Source organism: Pleuronectes platessa, chromosome 1 (assembly GCF_947347685.1).
Source record: "Pleuronectes platessa chromosome 1, fPlePla1.1, whole genome shotgun sequence".
Taxonomy (NCBI): Eukaryota; Metazoa; Chordata; class Actinopteri; order Pleuronectiformes; family Pleuronectidae; genus Pleuronectes; species Pleuronectes platessa.
Window position 1 is genome coordinate 13,530,166 of NC_070626.1, and position 19,078 is coordinate 13,549,243.

Below are 19,078 nucleotides of genomic sequence, written 5' to 3' on the forward strand. Positions count from 1 at the left end.
ATCTACCATCTTAACATGCTAAATTCATAAACACTAAAGAAATCTCATAAAGTCTTTGTCTGGCCTCTTTTGTGCACCTGACAATAACATGATATTCTTTGGGACGGAAATTAAACAGTATCATCTAGACATATTAAATATTCACCTCATCCTGTTCAAACCTACCGACAATAACTACTTCCTAGAGGTGGCGACTTACAGCAAAGTGTGAAAACTGGACTATTTCCAGATGGTGTGTCATCATTTATTGGAAGACAAAAAATGTGCCACAAATTGAAAACAGTTATAGACATTTCAAAATGTTAAGCCCTTGCAGCTGAACTATCTAGACAAGCCCACATGGTGTGAACAATGTATTTGTTTTTTGGGGGTGAGAAGAAGGTGTCAGTTTACTGTTGTGCTAAGCCAGAAAAATCACCGTTTAATAAGAAGGTTAAGCTAGAGACAGATCAACAGATCCAAAGCCGTCAAGCTGGTCTCCACTAACAGGTTTTCTTTTTCCTCTTCAACATTCAATCCCTCTTTCTCCTCAGCCACTAAAGCCACCTCTCATTTGTCATGTCTGTGAATATTAACCACTCTGTCACTGGTCTTTCTCTCCATCCGACTGCAATCATCAACACTGCACTTTGTGTGAACAGCAGTAATGAGCGATGACAAAACACAACTCAGATGACCTGGGTGGGAAAGCAACAGAGACATGTAGTTGCTCAATTAAACTGCATCATTGTTTGTGACTTTGGGTGTCGTACATACAAAATACATCCTTGTGGGATAAATGTGTCCAGTGACACGTGCTGGCTGAGAATTGATAGAGAAACGTCATTAAATATAAGAATTTTGACTCCTAATTTATTAATTAAATGTTGTATATGTTGGGCTGCTTGACTTCGGGTGCATTTGGAATTGTGGTTTTTAATAGTATGTTTAAAGTATGGTTTCAAATTTACCAAAACAAGCTCAGATTTTCTTGAGGTTTATAAATGTCCATTTGTCTTTAAGAGATACACGGACAAACAAACACTTATTATCTATGAACGAGACACAGGCCTGCAGCCAACCCACTGGCAAAGGAATTCATTAGACGCCTGGGAGAGAACAGGTCACTCTGAGTCAACTTCCTGCGTTCTGTAATTAAATCAGGCCACATTGACTCGACTAGCTGAAACCCTTCAGAGAATGCATCATCTCAAAAAGCCAAATGTGTTTTTTCGCTCTAACAAAGTTATAGCTTGTAAAGCGTTAATGCTGTGATGGACTCAGAGGAAATGGCTGCAGAACTCTGTGTCTGCTCTGCTTATGGAGAGAGGTACGGTTTTACAAATCCCACTCTCACGTGACAAAATTGGTTCCTAGAGTTTCCCCAAATAATGTTGACACAGCACAGATGGTCTCAGATCTTCAGTTTCTCTGCCAAGTCAATGCAGTAAGTAACTGGGGCTCAAATCCTAAATTATATTCAAAATGGCAGAGTTCTCTTCACGATTAAGTATCAAAAAGTCAAACCTCACAATCATTTCCACCACAAAACCGGAGCTGCCAGTGTGAGAACAGACCTGAATCTATTTTTTTTCTATTGACCACTTTCTAAAATTTGCGTATGTGCCAGTAGTTATTTCCAAAATGGAACATTTGGACCCTTGGCCTGGAGCCGGTGGGTGGCAGAGAGTAGGAGCTCTTGTTTTTTCCTCTTTCCCCCTCTTGTCCACTACAGATTTAGAAGAACCATCTGGTGTTGGTGCCGAACCCTGGACTCCTTGCACATTTGGAACAGCACCATCAGCAGCATATGCTCCCGTCTCCTCGTCTGTCAACCACACACCCGTCACTGGGGTGGGAGGTGACATCATTCCAGTGATTAGGAGATGGCGGTGGGGGGCATTTGGGGCAATATGTCTTTTGAGCCCTTTCATATTCTATTTCTCATATAAACCTAGTCAAAGCAGTTCAGAGTTAGTAAGGGCTTTATAAAGCCGGAGTTACTGCAGATCCTTTGGGTCTTAAAAAGACATTTACTTACCTTTTTTGAAGAACATAATGTCATTGAACAATTTTCAAAACAAATGTATTGATGTGTTGCTTTGAATCAAAGCTTTAGAGCTAACAGTAAACAAGGGGTTGCTTGAGTTCTAAACTAGGGCCCATAAAGGGGCCACAATTTACACCAGGCTCCAGTTATATGTCCATCATCCATGCACAATGCTGTCCGACACAGTAAGGTGCAGATTCAAGTGATTCCTTTACTTACTGTGTGCTCTATAAATTTGAGCAAAGCCACACATCATTGAATATATTTTGAAACTAAAAATCCTCAAGAAGTTGTCATATTAATTCTAAGTGACTATTAAAAAATCAAAAACATGACAGGGGCCCTTCAGGGGCCAATCAGATTTTAGCCGGGGCCAGTTCCCCCTTGGCCTCACTCCTGAATACGCCCCTGGTGATCGGTTGACTATCTTCATTGAATATGTAACTTTATGTTTGAACCAGCACCGTGAGCTGCAGATAACCCAGCCTCTTCAAATCTCCCTCCCTGATGATAAACGTTGCACCATTCTTTTTTCCACCTCACCAAAGTCGCACACCAGCAGCAGCCTACACAAACACAAGCTGAAATACGCCAAAAGAATCCTTCAACCTTAAAAAAAGTGAGCAAACAAACAAAAGCAGCTTGATGACTAGGGGGAGAGTGGGCGGCCATGAAAGTGCTGAACACAAGCCCATGCCACCTCGGTCCTCCCAGCATTTTCTAGACAGGAAGATGGATGGGCCCAACTCTATTAATAACTACACTCCACTTACCATAGCACCAAAACTGCTAACACTGCAACTGCCCCCTGATGCTAGCTCGAACAACTACCTCCCACAACGTCGCCCACACCTCGCCTGATACGAACGCCGTGTTGGGCAACGGTACATTAAACGGGCGCCGGAAATCTCCAACCTCTCCACCTATCTTCACCTTCACCACATACGACCATGAACCTGGAGGCTCCTGGAGGTGCATGTGACGGTGCCTCTGTTAGTCTCGATCATGGAGGGAAGTGCGGACATGACAAGAAGACACTGGCAGATTCCTGGCATCTGGCTTAGTTACACTGACGCTTGGTATTCAGCATGAGAAGGAACACTATGTGCCAAACCGAAGGCAGAGAACGTGAGTGTGAAGAATTGAGTATAGGAAACTGCCGGAACCTAGAAGGAGAAGCAAGAAAACAGAAAACAAATCAGTAGAAAGAGTTGTAGAAACACGTAGAAAGGTGGAGAGAGCATTGGAGAGGAAGAGTAGAAGAGCTTCTAAATGTGCAGAAGCATCAATGAAGGAACGCTATTGTTCCTAATGAGGTGTGACAGCCCAGTATCAACTGGAATATGAAGTGGACCATGATTATGGAGGATTAGATAACAAGCACTATGCGGAGCAGTGAGAAAGCTGGTCAGGCCTGCATGGCCTTGTTTTTTACTCTCTCTTTCTCAATGTATAAATACTCAAAGTGGTGTGTGTGTGTGTGAGAGAAAGCATGGTTGTGTGAGTGAATACTTTGCCGTCATGTGGAGTGAGGCCAGCGCACTATATAAGAGATAGCGGTAAGGTCAGCTCCACCTTCACAATGCTACCGGCGATGATATGCAAACATGGCTGACAGTAGGTGCTTCATCACTCGGTGGCAGCTTGACACAGGAGCCTTTTCTCTTGATTAATCCCCTCAGCTCGCTTTCCTGCTATGAAACACGCCGCAGCCTTTCATTGAACCATGATAGTCAAAAGCACTTTTCGTTTTGTCGCCCTTGGTCCTGCTCCCGACATGTAAATGTGTCATTTTTCTGCATTTTATTTCTGTATTTATAGAACGCTTTTCTAGTCTTGATGACCACTCAAAGCTCTTTACACCGATTCAAACATTGCATCCTTGTGCAGCACCTTTCTCTATGAGAGGGGTCCATTTGGGTTTCATAATCTTGCCCAAGGACACTTCGGCATGCGTTATGGGGAGGATAGATCCACGACCATCTGGTTAGAGGACAACCACTCTAACCCCTGAGCCAGAGGTTCCACTTTTTCTGTGACTTTCTATTTATTCATCAACAATTGATAACCTCACCAAGTCTAAAACATTACATTACATCAGTTGTTAATATCTCCATCACTGTTTCCAAACATCTATGTTCTCCAGAGAAGTGTGTACGCCAGACATATCTATAGAAGATGATGCAAATGAAAATGTGGTTGTGTGGATGGTGGATGTAGCTTAAAATAGAAGTAAAAGAATTGTGTGTGTGTGTGTGTGTGTGTGTGTGTGTGTGTGTGTGTGTGTGTGTGTGTGTGTGTGCGTGTTTGCGTGTGGAGGCAATCTACTCTCTCAGGTGGAGTCAGCGAAGCAGCCCAGCCAACAGATTCCTCTCCCACACACATTTTAATTTTGATGGCTGTGGATTGCCGTCCCACTGCCGCGTCTTCCCTCCTCTCAACTTCACTTCATCATTCCACACGCTCATAAAAAAAGGTTAATTTCCTCTGCCTCATTTCCCTAAAGGTGAGTTCAGCAATCTGTCTCTCTGCTACATGCACTTTACCTTCTCCTACTGCCATTCTGATGGTGGACACAGATACAGTACACGCCTGATGGTGCTGACCCACTGCTATGACCCAGCAAAGTCAACTCACAGGTAGTGAATGTGAAAGCACTGATAAAAGAAACCACATGAGACCATTATGGTAAAACATGATGATGGTGCACGGGGGAGTGACGTTTTTGATTGTCATTTAAGGAGGCCTCTGCCTGTCTGCCTGAGAGGTGGATCGATGTGGCGATGAGGAGACGGAGGCACAAGCGTAATCACGGAAAGCCCAGCAGTGCTGAAACCCACAGAATCAAACAGAACTGGTCCCTGGAGGGAAGAAGACTGACTGACACGTTGGGCAAATTGCTCCCTCGCTGCATCACCCTGATTCTAATGACGTGGCCTTAATGTCAGAGGAGGCTTTTCTCAGTTTTTGTCTTTATGGTGCTGGTTGTGTATTCTCACAGGGAGGTGAGACTTATAAAGCAGCAGCGGTGCTTGATCACTCACCTCTGTCATCACGAACCGAGAGATGGAGGGACGTTCTGATGGAAGTGTGAGGGCAGACATGAGGCCTGATAATAGTGATTAATGTGAAGCATTAGCATAGCATTTAAGGTATAGTGGAGATGTAACATACGTATTACTGGAGCTCATGGTTGGTGAAGTTAAATGAAATTTCATTAAAGCTAAAAGAGAGAATGATGACTTTTACAACTCCCCCTGGCAGCGTTTTTACTGCCAGACGTTTCCCACTAATGACTTGAATATGAAATAGTGACCCCCATCGCACCGAGCGCAGTTTGAGTAAATTGAGCTCACTGGTAAAATAACCTTCACATCAGCAACTGGTAAATCTGTTGTTAGAGCCTCGTGCACCAGGAGTCCTCACAGTTTCTCAGCCTTGGAGACCAGGAGGAGAAATTTAGTCTCTTGCCCCTCGGACCCTGAGCTCATTTGAACACACTCATATCGCTCTTGTTTTTATAATTACTCAACAACAGCAGGGCCGTGACCCAGTTATCGTATAAATCATAGTTTCAGCAGGTATTTCACACGTTGAGCTCCAGTCGGAATGGAGCACATGGCATCAAATTTCAGTCTCCATCAAACATAAACACATCTACATACATTCTAACACCAACACCTTGTGCACAGCGTTTACTGGTTGTGACACAAGTGTCAGCATCGCCTACTGTTGACGGTGCGTCTGTGACATCCATCTGCTTGTGGCCGTGACTGGCAAACTGAAGGGAACCAATGGAGTGGGACCTGATTTGGTGTCAAACGGAGGGAGGACTTGGATGAGGCAGCGTGTGTGTGTGTGTGTGTGTGTGTGTGTATGTGTGTGTGTTTTGGAGTCTGCACTACAGCTTATGGTGTTTATGAGCATCCTAGTGAGAGGTAGCGCTGAGAGCCAGGTCTGAGTCACAGTTGCTGGACAGAATGAAAAGTGCAGACAAGGAATTTTTTCGGGATGGAAACAAAAATCAGTTTTGCCTAATAAGAGGAAACAGCTGTGATTTGATTCAAATACGTACGTTTAAAACAATCATATTAAAACAAAACAAAGATACAAGAACCTCGAACAGCACTTCACAACTTTCACACACTTTTAACTGAAATGACTATGCACACACTAATCGCTACATCGGTGTAACTATTACATTATATTAGCTTTTTGATCTTTTTACTGTCTGTATAATTCATCTTTATCATTTTACATCATGGTCTTTTATAATAATCTTGACCTTGGAGTTTATGGGACCTGTGTGATAAAGTCCAATACTGCACACAATTCTATTTCTGAGGGATGAACTGGGAGCACACTGGAGTGGACCTCAGCCTCACATCCTGGATACTGGACTACTTGACCATCCGACCCCAGTATGTGAGGATCCAGGACTGTGTGTCGGCTGAACAATAAACTGGACTAGAGTTTGGTCTTTTGGAGAAAAAGGTGCGCTACTGAAGACCCTTATGAATCTGTTTTGGCATCGGCCATCTTCTTGGAGATGTTTGCTAAGGCAGAATAACTTAAAATGCTGACAGGAAGAGACTGGATAGACTGATCAGGAGGGCCAGCTCCATCCTGGGATACCCTTGACCCAGTGGAAGGTGGTGGGACAGAGGAAAATGATGACCCGAAGCTGTTATCTCTGATGGACAACCAGTCCCACCCCCTGCAGGACACCATCACAGAACTGGGCAGCACAGACTGATCCACCTTAAGTGTCTGAAGGAGAGGTATCACAGGTCGTTCCTTCCTGCAGCAGTAAGACTGTACAATCAGTTCTGCTCCCAATACACCACATGCACCTTTAATGAATTTCTGCTCTTTAACTCAGGTTTCACTTTTTAACTTTGCAATATTCATTTCTGTTTTGAAATTAAATGGCTGATGTGTTATATTGTCTTATATCCCCTTATGTTAGTATTGCATGCTACTTATTATTACTTTACTGATGTCCTGACTCTTTTGCTGCTATAACCTTGTAAATTTCCCCACTGTGGACTAATAGAGGATTATCTGATCTGATCTGATCTTAATAAAGGCTCCTCTTGCCAGGGGGCGGGAGGAGGAGGAGGAGAAGGAGGAGGAGGAGGAGGAGGAGGAGGAGGAGGAGGAGGAGGAGGAGGAGGAGGAGGAGGAGGAGGAGGAGGAGGAGGAGGAGGAGGAGGAGGAGGGGATATTTAGTGTGAAATAATAAATTGATATCTGGTTTACTTATGGACGCTGGACAACCCAGTGGGTGTCTCTTAATGATAAATCGACGTAACACTGAACAGCAGGGACAGCGAGTCAAGGACTCGAGGAGGGAGACTAAACACATGATGGATGATAATCATGCACACTATGTGACATGTACACAAGCATGAGACGTGTGTGTGTGTGTGTTTGTGTGTATGTGCAAGACACAGAGAAAGAGAGACAGTGACATTTGTGTGACACTTTTTTAGAAAAACTATAAATGTCTGCAAATAAAAGCTTCAGGTTCTTGTACCACAGTACTCATCACGGTCATTTTAACATGAAAACTGTTCATGCTGAAAACACATCCTGCTAAAAACATGCTGCAGACATGTGAAGACATGTCACTGCTTCAGTTCACATGGATGGAAGTGTGCTCCATTTGCAAATGTTTTACCAGACTGAAATAGAACATCAAAAATGCAAAGCAAATACAATTATAAATATGAAAACCTGTAAATGAAACATACTATGATGATATGATGAAAAAAAAATTATAAAAAACAATATTTGCATTAAGACAAATATTATATATCAACTTGGGCTCAACTTGGATAACAGATTTGAAATGTTAAAATCATAGGCTGACATATCCACTTCATAAACACTGGATCCTTCATTTCCCATGATGCAACCTGAGTTCATAACAAAAGCTTCCTAATAGATTGTTGTCCTCCTCAAGCTCAAGCTAAAATGACTCTGATGACATCATCAGGGCTATTATGGAGAGCTCCTCCAGATCCAAACACTGTTTGTGTGAGCTGACATTTTTGAAAAACAAATTTTGGATGTTCCTGATTGTACATGACTCCACAGCTGGAAACATGTGGATGTGAAGATGTTTCATAAAAACAGATGATGGGTGTTATTATCCACGTATTACTCCCACTCCAACAGAGAAGACGCACTTCCATCCAGCTGACAGATTCAGCACATGATCACATCATAATCGGTCTCTAACCAGTCATGTTCACAGGCAGCCATGATGCATTTCCACCACTTGACCCTATGGATCTACTGCACAGATCAATACAAGCTGTGCACGTGCCGTCTCTCCAGATTAATTCTGATACGGAGCTAAAATGCTGACCTTCAAAACAAGGTGTTTTAAAAATTAAACACATGAGTGTGGATGTAGCAATAAGCTCTATGTGAACTCCATCAATACTGACAGGGATCAGCAAATGTTGCTTTGCATCAGGTAAGAATGATGGCTGATGAATGTCTAACCACGGCTGTCAGTGGCTCTTAAGTCTGATGTTTCGATTGATGCTATCATCTCATAGTGGCACTGAGGATTTCTGAATTCAAATGGAAGGTTCGACTCTGAAACAACAGTCCCGTACCTTAAGAAATGCACATTATTATTTTTCAATCACAATATAATGCACTAATTTCACAGTATTTACAGATCTGGAATATATTTATTTTTGTTAAGTGATTACCAGATGAGCTATACATGTAAAATGATGTAGTTAATCTGACTAGAATTCAACTGTGTTTCCTTTTGCTGATATGACTTTAAAAAGAAACAGCAGCACTGTTGTGGAGGTTGATGCGTCCTCAGCACTAACAACATGAACAGTCTGACTGAGAAACACAGGCACTTCCAATCATATCACTTCACGATATTTTTTTAACCTGTTTTGTATGTCTCAGGTATATGCTCTGTAGCAACGAGCTAATTGTAGAAGTTTAAATGTTAAAACAGCATAATTAAGAAAGAGTGAGAATGAATGAAAATAGAGAAAGTTGAGATAAATGAAGGTTCAAAATACAGGTAAGAGCAAGAAAAGTACATAAACTTCATGAACCTCCATGACATGAGAGAAGAGTGATTTCCAAAAAAGTAGTGTTTAGATGCTTTCAGAAATCAGTTTTTTGTGTGTTTGTGTGTGTGAGTGTGAGTGTGTGTGTGTCTGTATGTGTGTGTGTGCGTGTGTGTAAGTGTGAGTGTATGTGTGTGTGTGTGTTTTGTTCCCTTGCAAGCATTATTGGCCCAAAACTGACTAAGTGTGATTGTTCCACTTTTGTGTCACAAAAATACAAATCATTTCATAATAGTCACCTGGAAAGGACACCACACATCTCCTTTCACAGATTGTGCCGAGGCAAATTGTCATCTGAATGCAGCAATGAAACAAGTCCTTGGTTTTCAGCAGCAGTTGCACTCACCCATCTCTGTTTTCATCTTCATCTGCGTTGGAGAGGAGCTGTGATCCGGCCAGCGAGAGGTCCAGAGCAGCCAGGGGAAGATCTCTGTAGCCAAAGCTCACCAGCTGGACCGGAGGAGCCAGGCACTGGTTCTCATCGTCCACCGGCTGAGAGATGATCTCCAAGTCCGACAGACCTGCCCGATCCGCTCCCCTATTCACGAGCCAGCACCAGCAACACAGAGACCAAAGACCCCCACACGAGACCACAGAAGAAAGAGAGAGGCACACATTACTATAAAAGAACAAACACCCCTCTAACATCACATCATCTACTTCCTCACATCATTTCTTTATTTAAATAAGGTGCAATTTAGTCATCAGTAAAAAAAGCTGCTGTTATTACCGAGATAATAAAGCAGAAGAAATGTATGTGTATGAGAACAAAATAGTGAAAATTAACACACACACACACACTCTTTAATTATTCAGCCCACCAACATCGCTTTGACACTTACTTATTTAAAGTGATGGGGGCAAACAAGCGTGCGTGCATGTGCGTGTATGTGTGTGTATTTTGAACCACTGTCATCCAATAGTGAATAAATATAATTTACAATGACACAACTCAAATCAACATCTGATAATAAGACACAAGAAAAGAAGAATTTGAATAAGTGAGAAGAGGAAGAGCAGAGAAAAAGACTAATAATAAGATAGTAAGAGGAGGATACTACCAAGTACATTCTTAGGAACAATGTTGTTATGATTATTGAAGTAAACAACTTTCAATGGTTTCCCTTCATACAGCCAAGTTAAGTATAATGTATTTTTTTGTATTATTATATGTCCACATGCAATGTTTTTACTTTTGCCTTTAGAAAATATATTAATGCTACAGAACTCTGTAATGTGCAAATAATGAAAGTTGCACTATTAGTTATTAGCTGATGCTCTTAATAAATGTGAATTTCTTTTAGATCGAATTATATATGATAATGTTTTCATTTATTTATATAGAACTGTTTTGCTGTGGTGTGAATCAACTTGACATGATGTCCACAGTTAATTAAGACGTATGAGAATTGTATGCACGTGGGTCATTTTTTACCTGCTTATTTGAAATTTGGTAAGAGTTACAAAATTACATTACTAGAATATGACATACGACAAAAACCACAAACTTGTTATTTACAGGTTTAACAGATTTATTTTCGGTTTAACTAAAAGAAGAATTGTAGTAGAATAAGTTCCAATTGTTACATTGCGAATATTATCATCCTGACCTATCTTGGTTGCAGGTTTTATCAGTATTTTCTATTGATTAGGGATGAATCATTACAATTTACAATGAGGGCTTCCTCCAGTTTGATTCACAAATCTCAACACTAGAGTTTAAGTTCCCCCACAAATGAAAGGCGAACGTAAGAAGCCGTAAACCTCCCCCTCACCCCTCACCCTGCAGCTGGAGTGTTTAAATCGTATGGAGGCTGCTCGGTCTTGGCCTAGCAGCGTGTAACCCAGCGTGCCCACAAGCCCTAGTTGTGTAAAAAGCTGGGCCATCTCAGTGGAGCGTGGAGGTGGAAACAAACGTTGAGTGCAGCTGTAGACTGACTGCGTGTGTGCCCTGTGCTGTGTATTTTTAGACCAGAGCAGATGCTGGTGTATCGCGTCTGCTGTGACGTCATCAGCTCTCCCTTTGTCAGCTGAGTGGATCCCCACTCTCCCTCAAACGTCAAAGGAAGTCAGGAAAAAAAAAGAGGTGGATAAGAGAGGAGGATTGGGCGTTGGAAAAGGGGATGAATAGGGAGGACTACATAAGAAAGACAGGGGAGGGTAAGAAAGACTAAGTATGCAACAGAATATAAAAGAAAAGGAGATGGACACTAGGCTGAAGCCAAAGAGCGGGAGAAGAAGAGTGGGGGCTTGAGGAGAACAGAAGGAGTGGAGGAGTGGAAGTAAGATATGGAGGTGATATATAAAAGTAGGGAGTGGAAAAGGATGAACAAAAAGTGGGACAGTAGAAAAGGCAGTGGAAGTGTAGAGGTGAAAGAGGGGAGATGGTACCTCTATTTTCTCTTTTAATAAATGGGAAAATAAGGAGAGGAAAAAAAGAACATGCAGGATGAGGATAACACCATCAAGTCTTAAGATTAAATGAGAACGTTTGTCGTCGAACCCTAGAACAAGTACAAATATCAAATTCTCACCTATCAACCATATGCTATGGTTCATCAGTCGGATACTTCGTTTTCACATGGTATTGCAGTTTATTTTCTATTTTGAGTGATGGCTGAGAAACGCAGAATAAAAATATAGTGTTTGAAATGTCTGTGTGGAGGATGAATATTAAGCAGCAGCCAGTTGCTATATGCAGATACACCTTTTCCAGTCATCTTCAAAACTGCTGTGACAGAAAACAGAAAGACTCTGAGTGACCTAAAAGGAGAGGAGGAGATGCACACAGTCTGACAGGCAGGCAGAGAGATATACCTTTAGGAAAGGACGGACAGGCGGGCAGATGTAGCAGATAATCCCACCAACACACACACACACGCCACAACCATGGTGTGTGTGTGTGTGTGAGTGTGTGTGAGTGTAGGGAAATTATGAAGTCATGCCAACAAGGATGATCAGATATTAACTCTCAGGGTGACCGTAACACTACATGGGACTTAAGGCCAGAACCAAACAATATACAAATTCCCATTTAACAAACATAACATTTCTTTCAGGTTAAATAAAGATGCAAATCATACGAGCACGTGTGAAAACAAACTAGAGCCCACTTTTTATTTCAGCTTTAAGCCTACATTAGCTGCCATTAGCATAAGAAGTATACCCAATACCCAAAACTGTCAGTAGTCGAGTGGAATTATGGGGGATGTACTCGCTAGGCTTTGACCATGGACTGCATATAAAGATGGATGACCTAACGGGTCCGAAAGGTCGAGGACACATATCTGTGGGATCGTGATGGTATCTACTGGGCAGACTTTGGCTCCCATTGATTAACCCTTGATGGTGGCATTCAGCTCCACAACCAGTAAACCACAGCCTAGTCGTTTTCACAGGCCATTCACAGGCTGACAGAAGGTTGATCCAACACAAAGGTAAATTATATAACACATAATACACAATGCATAATACTTTACAGCCTAGTGATTATTTATACTGATATACTGATGTAACACTAGGCTCCTTTAGATGCTTGCTGAACACAGTCTCTCATCACTGCATATATTCAACAACAATATCTTTTGTTTTTCATTAATAAAATTCCTCTGCATTCAGGGAAAAAACATGTTATTGCAGTTTGGTCCCAAGAGCTGCTGCCCTCATCCCAATATGACAGGATAATTTCCCTTGACCAGACGGTCTTACCTGTCTGTGAAGATACATAGATCTACTGTATATTATCCCAAATATAGTCACAAGAGGATGCGATGTCCTTAATTAATGTAAAAGGCAAATGTATTATTGTAATAAAGCTAATGTTAGATTTTTCAGTTTCCAGTGGAAACATGTATTTGTCCATTAAATTAAGTTAAATTGTAGAATAGCTTAGAAGTAAGGAGGATTGTTAAAAACTAATAATGATAACCATAAATCAGTGAGAGGTAAGTTTTCCCTTGTTATTAAATTATCCACTGGCTGGTATCACTTCTGTTTTAAATGAAAACGTTCCTTCAGTAGATTCCTTGGAAACATTTCTATTTCGAGTGCCTCTAAAAAATGATCCCAACAACCTTAAGTGCATGGGATGTGTCATTGTGTGTCCCACTTCAGTAAATGATTTGCAGGACTAGTATGTTGTTGTTTTGTGACTAATTCCTGAACACGTGTTTTTTCTAGGCAGAGAACTGATTCCCTCTCTGAGGCTGTGGTCGTACGGTGTGATGCCGCGGTGGTTCGGCCTGATGGATGTTTTCACTGCACTTCTCCTGCACACAACATCTCAGCCAAACCGCACCGCTCATCACTCTGCTCCCAAACAATCAGCACATAACTACTCATGACAGACACAAGCTGTCCGGAGTCCACCGGCTCACAGCTTACAGTAATAATGCTGCTGCGCTGCCTGGCTGCCAGTCCAGCCATCAGGACTGAGTGACCATGGACCAGTGCAATGCTGAGCAGAGTCAGCAGCAGGGTCACTCATGCAATTTGAGTAATGTGTGATGTTTCACTAACATTCTGTTCCATTCACAACGTAATCAATTACATTATTTATCAATTTGAAGTTATATTAGTGTTGCATATAGCTATCAGAGATTTCAGACTCATTTACAGAGACTGCATCGAAGTTCGTCCTATTCCATTGTGGAATATTGCAAACATTAAAATCATGGGGCTTTTCCACACCTATGTTTTGTAATAATGTTAACATTTACTAGTTAAATAACGACTTTAATTCACGATATTGTCAACAGCCAAATGCCAAAAGACAAACCAGCCTATGCCTCTATCCAAGGACACACATAAATACAACATTTGCATTGTTTTAAAAACCAACATTGACCTTTCTGCGTACCCCCGGTGTTCTTATTTAACAAAAAGTAGTAATTGCAAAATTCTCCAAAAAACATTATTTCATGGAAAGACTAACAAGTCAGCAGCTGCAGAGAGAGGAGCACCCACAGGACAGGAGTGATATTCAGGTGAGGCAGGTTTCCCTGAGGGTGGCAGATAAAATTAAATAGTGGAGTGCAGCATTACGGGCCAGGTAGGAAAGGTCATCGTGTGACAAAAGTTGCTCAAGGGATTTCGGTGACCAAAGCAGAAGGTCACGTAAGTAACTGGAGGGCCGGCGGCGCTGGAGAATGTTATTCCTCACACAACAGGAAGCTTCATGTCCATGACCCTCATGACCCCTGTGCAACAACACAGACATACCTAATTATTATTTGGACTGACTCATGCAATTACTGAGTGCAATACAGTGTGAGGATTGTAAAATATTTTATTTGTGGATATTTTACAGGAACTCAAACACAAGTTAAAGTTTAGAGGAGAGTAAATAAAGCCATATTTTAGGAACATTTCAGGGCAGTATTTTGTGCATGTGTCTGGGTTTGACATAATAGTTTTTACATTTCCAGACTGATTTGATACTGGCTTCTTGGGTATTGTTCAGTCGCCATCTTTTTATGTTAATGCTACTACTAGGTGTTGTGTAGCATGATGTGTGGCTTTTACTCAATTGGTTGTATCTGTATACATGGTGTTGAAATACAGATGAATGCTAGTTTGTATCACCACAGTTCTTTCACTCAATGAACACTCTTTATTTAATCTTGCATGGCAGCACAGAACATTGCTGATAATTGTTTTAAGATTTCACTTTATATATTAGCTTTTATGCATAACTTGTGTTAAGTCCTCTGTTTAGAATGGATTTAATTTCATTCTCATGTGTTAAGTAAGTCTCTCCTGAATGAAATGCATTAAGAGTCTGAGCTTGTCGATCTAAAGCTTGGCCACAACACTGAAAACAACGCATGCTCTCTGCATTTTGGAAAACGTGACATTGCTCTGGTGTTACCGTCTGTTTCACTGTTGGTTTAATTCTACGAGTAGCTATTGTTTGAGTTCTAATCTGGAGTCAGAAGCAGTTGGATGAGTAAATTTAAACTGGTGACAGAAGCAGATATTTTTACGCTTCACTTCAAACATTTTTATGTTGGTGTGTTTGCAGTGGCATCGTGAGCTGAATTACTTTCTTACTGACTGTTCTGAGAGCAAGGTAACGACAGTGAGTAATGTTTGTCTTTGCTGCTGACGCACGTGCAACATAATATGGATTTTACATCAAAAGATGAAGATGAGGCAAAAGGAAGTTTGTCGGGGGATTTTATCCACATCTGTCAAACTATGCTACAACTGTGAAACCAGCAGAAAGAAAAAATAGTTTAAACTTTCCTTAGTTTGGCGTTCTCATCCTCGCTGTTTTCACCTTCTGGTCTTTTCAAAGCAAAAACACGACTTAATGTATGACACAAATGTTCGTGTTGTGCGACTAAAGACCTATCACGTCGACAGAATTTACAAATGGCCTCAGGTAATTTCTCCAAACACCCAATTCAACTTCCAGAGAAAGTTTTATAATGTCATGGCAGTGGATATTAATGAAGTCTGCCAGGCACATTAGCTCATTAATAATATTACAGATTAAACTATGATGAATTGGTGGACTGCACAATGGACTGTTCTGGCTCTGGTGTGACCAGTCCCTTATCTGACCTTTACAGATACAAGCTGGAGACGACGCAGGAGACACGGAGACCCTCGTGGGGGCAGGGAGAAGACAGCAGACGTACAGGAGCTTCCTTTAGAACGCAGAGGTCCATTCACCTTTTTTACAATGTGCCAGTATCCAATAATAGGTTATTTAAATGTCTATAGACACTTAAGGGAGCGTGGGCCTTGATAGACTTCATGACTGAGAAGACGGACTTCTGTGGACTTGTGAAACAGACTTTACAGACGGGCTTGTTTCCTCTGCACTGTATTTTTTGCATAAAGTGAAAACAGAGTTTATTCTGAATGTTCTCTGATGCATGTTAATTGTTGTTCGGAATTCGCAGCAATAATTATCTTGTTAAACAAATAAGACAGATCTGCCTGAAATGGACAACATACTGTATATTATAACCAAATAAGGTTTGAGGAACACTTCATTGACATAGGTCATACAACGAAAGTGAGAATTCAGATTAAGGTTTGTTGGAGTTGTTGAATGACTAATCACTCACAAAGAGCAGCAGCTAACCATGGACGACCTTTGCTCGATGTCTTCTCAAAGAACCTTTGTAATGAAAATTTAAACGTCACACACGATGTCTCAAAAATCCATTATTTCCTTTTATAAAACATAGCAGCTGTAATGCACGTCATGGAGATCCTGTTCAGTCTTGAAAATGCCTCATAAGAAAAAATGATTTGGAAATACTTGGTTGAGTGATGCACTTATATCATGTGTTTTCCCCTCAGACACTGGATGATGTGGCGTCACTGCTGAGGAGCGTAACTGGTTCTCTCATAAAGGCACAAACGCAGCAATGATTCGGGGCTATTCATCTGGGTCAGGAGAATAAATGCACCCAGTTATGACGAAACAAATAAGAGGGTCATGCTATACGCCAGCAGAATCACGTGTGGACTCAGGATAATGATTTACATTACCTTCTTCACACACAAACACACAAACACACACAAACACACACACAGGCTACAGCACGTTCCCTTAGTGATGCATCAGCTGTTCTCACATGGAGGGAGCAGATTACAAATGGAAAGCTGGGAGGAAACTGGAGGTGGAGAGGGAGAAGGTGTTAAGTTGTAATGGTTAACAATCAATACACCACAGCGAGGGCTAACATAGCGACCTGTGTTCACGGCTGCAGAATGGACGCTCTGTAGTCGGGGCTTTGTGCAAGTGTGTTTGCTTGAATCTGTGTCTCAGTGTGCGCCTCAGTGCGTTTAGCATTCAGAGGGACGAGGGTCAGAGACACCTCAACTGTAGCAGCAGCTGACTGGATAAAGGTCATTGTTGTAGGAGCGGAGAAGCAGACATTTGGAAACGGTTAAAGAAAGGGGACTGACTTAAGAGAAATGAGATCAGAAGATGAGAAAAGCAAAGGCATGCTGGGAAAATGAGTATAATCCATAATAATAGGCTTCACATCTAAACAGCTCTTGCATTATTTCCCCTGTGCATTTCTGACGCTTGACAGAATATTTTCATTGGTTAGACTTATTTTTCCTGTACGTGGTTTGGAGTATGAAGAGGAGGAGAAGACGAGGAAGAGGAGGAGAAAGGATAAGTGACAAAGTGTGCTACTATGTGGACTGTACTTACTCAGCATTGGCCATGATGCTGGGTGAAGGAGAAATGAGCGACGTGGTGGTTATCACAAGGTTTCCACTCGGTTCTGCCTGTTTGAGCGCTGCAGTTTCACCTCTTCACCTGATGGACGCTGCTTTCATGTTGAGCCTGTGAGGAACATGCTTATTAACATGTGAAAACTTCTACAGCAGCAATATTTAATATGGAGGTAGAGGTATGAACGACTGCAAATTATTGGGAACACCTAGCAAATGATGCAGTTTGAATCCACCTGGCATTAAAAAAAAATTCAATTGGAGCTTGTTGATAAAAATATACATACTTATGCCTGTATGTATAATCATATGCACACATTCATGTAAGTAATGATCTTGCAATATGATCATTTTGATTTCAGAGCAACAATAACAAAATACAGGAATCAGCAATAATGAGAAAACCAGATAACGTGAAATAATATAATGAGCCATATGAAGCAAATTTAGATTTGTGAATGTCTTATACAAAGACAACTTGAATGATTGATTGATAATAAGGGGGGGAAAAGGGAAGACAACCCCTTAAACAAACACCACTTTCTTGCCATCAGTTCACTTGTGTTAAAGAACCAGAGAAACCGAATTCTTTCTGAATGGAGCGTGTGTGTAAGGTCATCCAACCATATCTTGGAAGAACAGGAACTTCTTTCTTTTTCTAGTGCACGAAGAGCAGCTTCTTTGCAATGATGAGACTAGGGGATATGAAACATTATTGGGAATTGCTTAGCTTCATAACTATCACTATATCTGATACCTCCATAGTGAGTGGCCCATGGTTCTAACTGAACTTGAAGTATTGAGATGTTAACTTGAAAAACACTGATATCTTAACTTTGGAAAATTCAATCCGTGAAGATGTTGATTCAGGTTGGGTAATTTAGAGACTGTAAAATCATTTGTTTAAAATTCCTTTGACTACCTGATTTATATCAGAGAGTAAAAGAAAGTTTTAGTCACAGTGTCAGTAACATTGTAATCACGAAATACAATGATAGTTAATGTGTAATCATAATTTAGAAACTGTGTGTATAGAAACCTCTTAAACTGAGGTTGTTCCTGCTCAGTGAAATAACAAAATAGATGGACCAACTTCAAAAGAAAATTACTCCATTTGGTAACAAACTGACTAAAAAGGTTGGTTGAACTTATAGTTGTTATATTCACACAATGGAAAACTTTAATTTGAAAAAGACAAAATCTAATTGTTACCACATAAGGAAATTATTTACACTCGGTAAACAATTTTCTTTTTTCAGTGCCAGTTTATTCTACACCTGCTGATGTAAATATGATTTTCGGGATCATTTTGTAAAGAAAACTCTGTAGTGAAATAGTTTTGACTACACACTCATCATCATCGTAGCCTATCTGCTCTCAGGTGACTGCCAATAAGGACACTTGTAAAGGGTTTGTCCTTGGGTACATTTTTACAGTGATATTTGACAGAGATGGGTATTAGACATAGAGACACCTCAACCCTTCAACTACATAGGCTTTTATACGTTTAACGAAACACGATTGTTGATAACTTAAATACAATATTAAAGTGTCAAAGTGTACACTTTAGTCCCCCAAATCGACACCAAAAGACAGCTGGAAATTCAATCATTACTTTTTTAAACGATATCCCTCTTGTATCTTACTTATCCACATAGTTGAGTTCATTTAGCACTTGGGAGGAAGCTGGCTTCATCTGTCTCCATAGCAATAATAGCAGTTATGA

At 41.0% G+C, this 19,078-nt stretch overlaps 1 protein-coding gene across 1 annotated transcript in view; it reads right to left on the reverse strand.

The window, feature by feature from the left end:
• Positions 1 to 17,343, reverse strand: part of LOC128442130 (transmembrane protein 266-like) — a 36,827-nt gene extending 19,484 nt beyond the window's left edge. Inside the window, exons 1-2 of the mRNA XM_053424398.1 lie at positions 17,330 to 17,343; positions 9,491 to 9,682 (exon numbers count right to left, since the gene is read on the reverse strand). Of these exons, the coding sequence (XP_053280373.1) occupies positions 9,491 to 9,682; positions 17,330 to 17,343 (206 nt within the window). The remainder of the gene's footprint in view (positions 1 to 9,490; positions 9,683 to 17,329) is intronic.
• Positions 17,344 to 19,078: the final 1,735 nt, after the last annotated feature.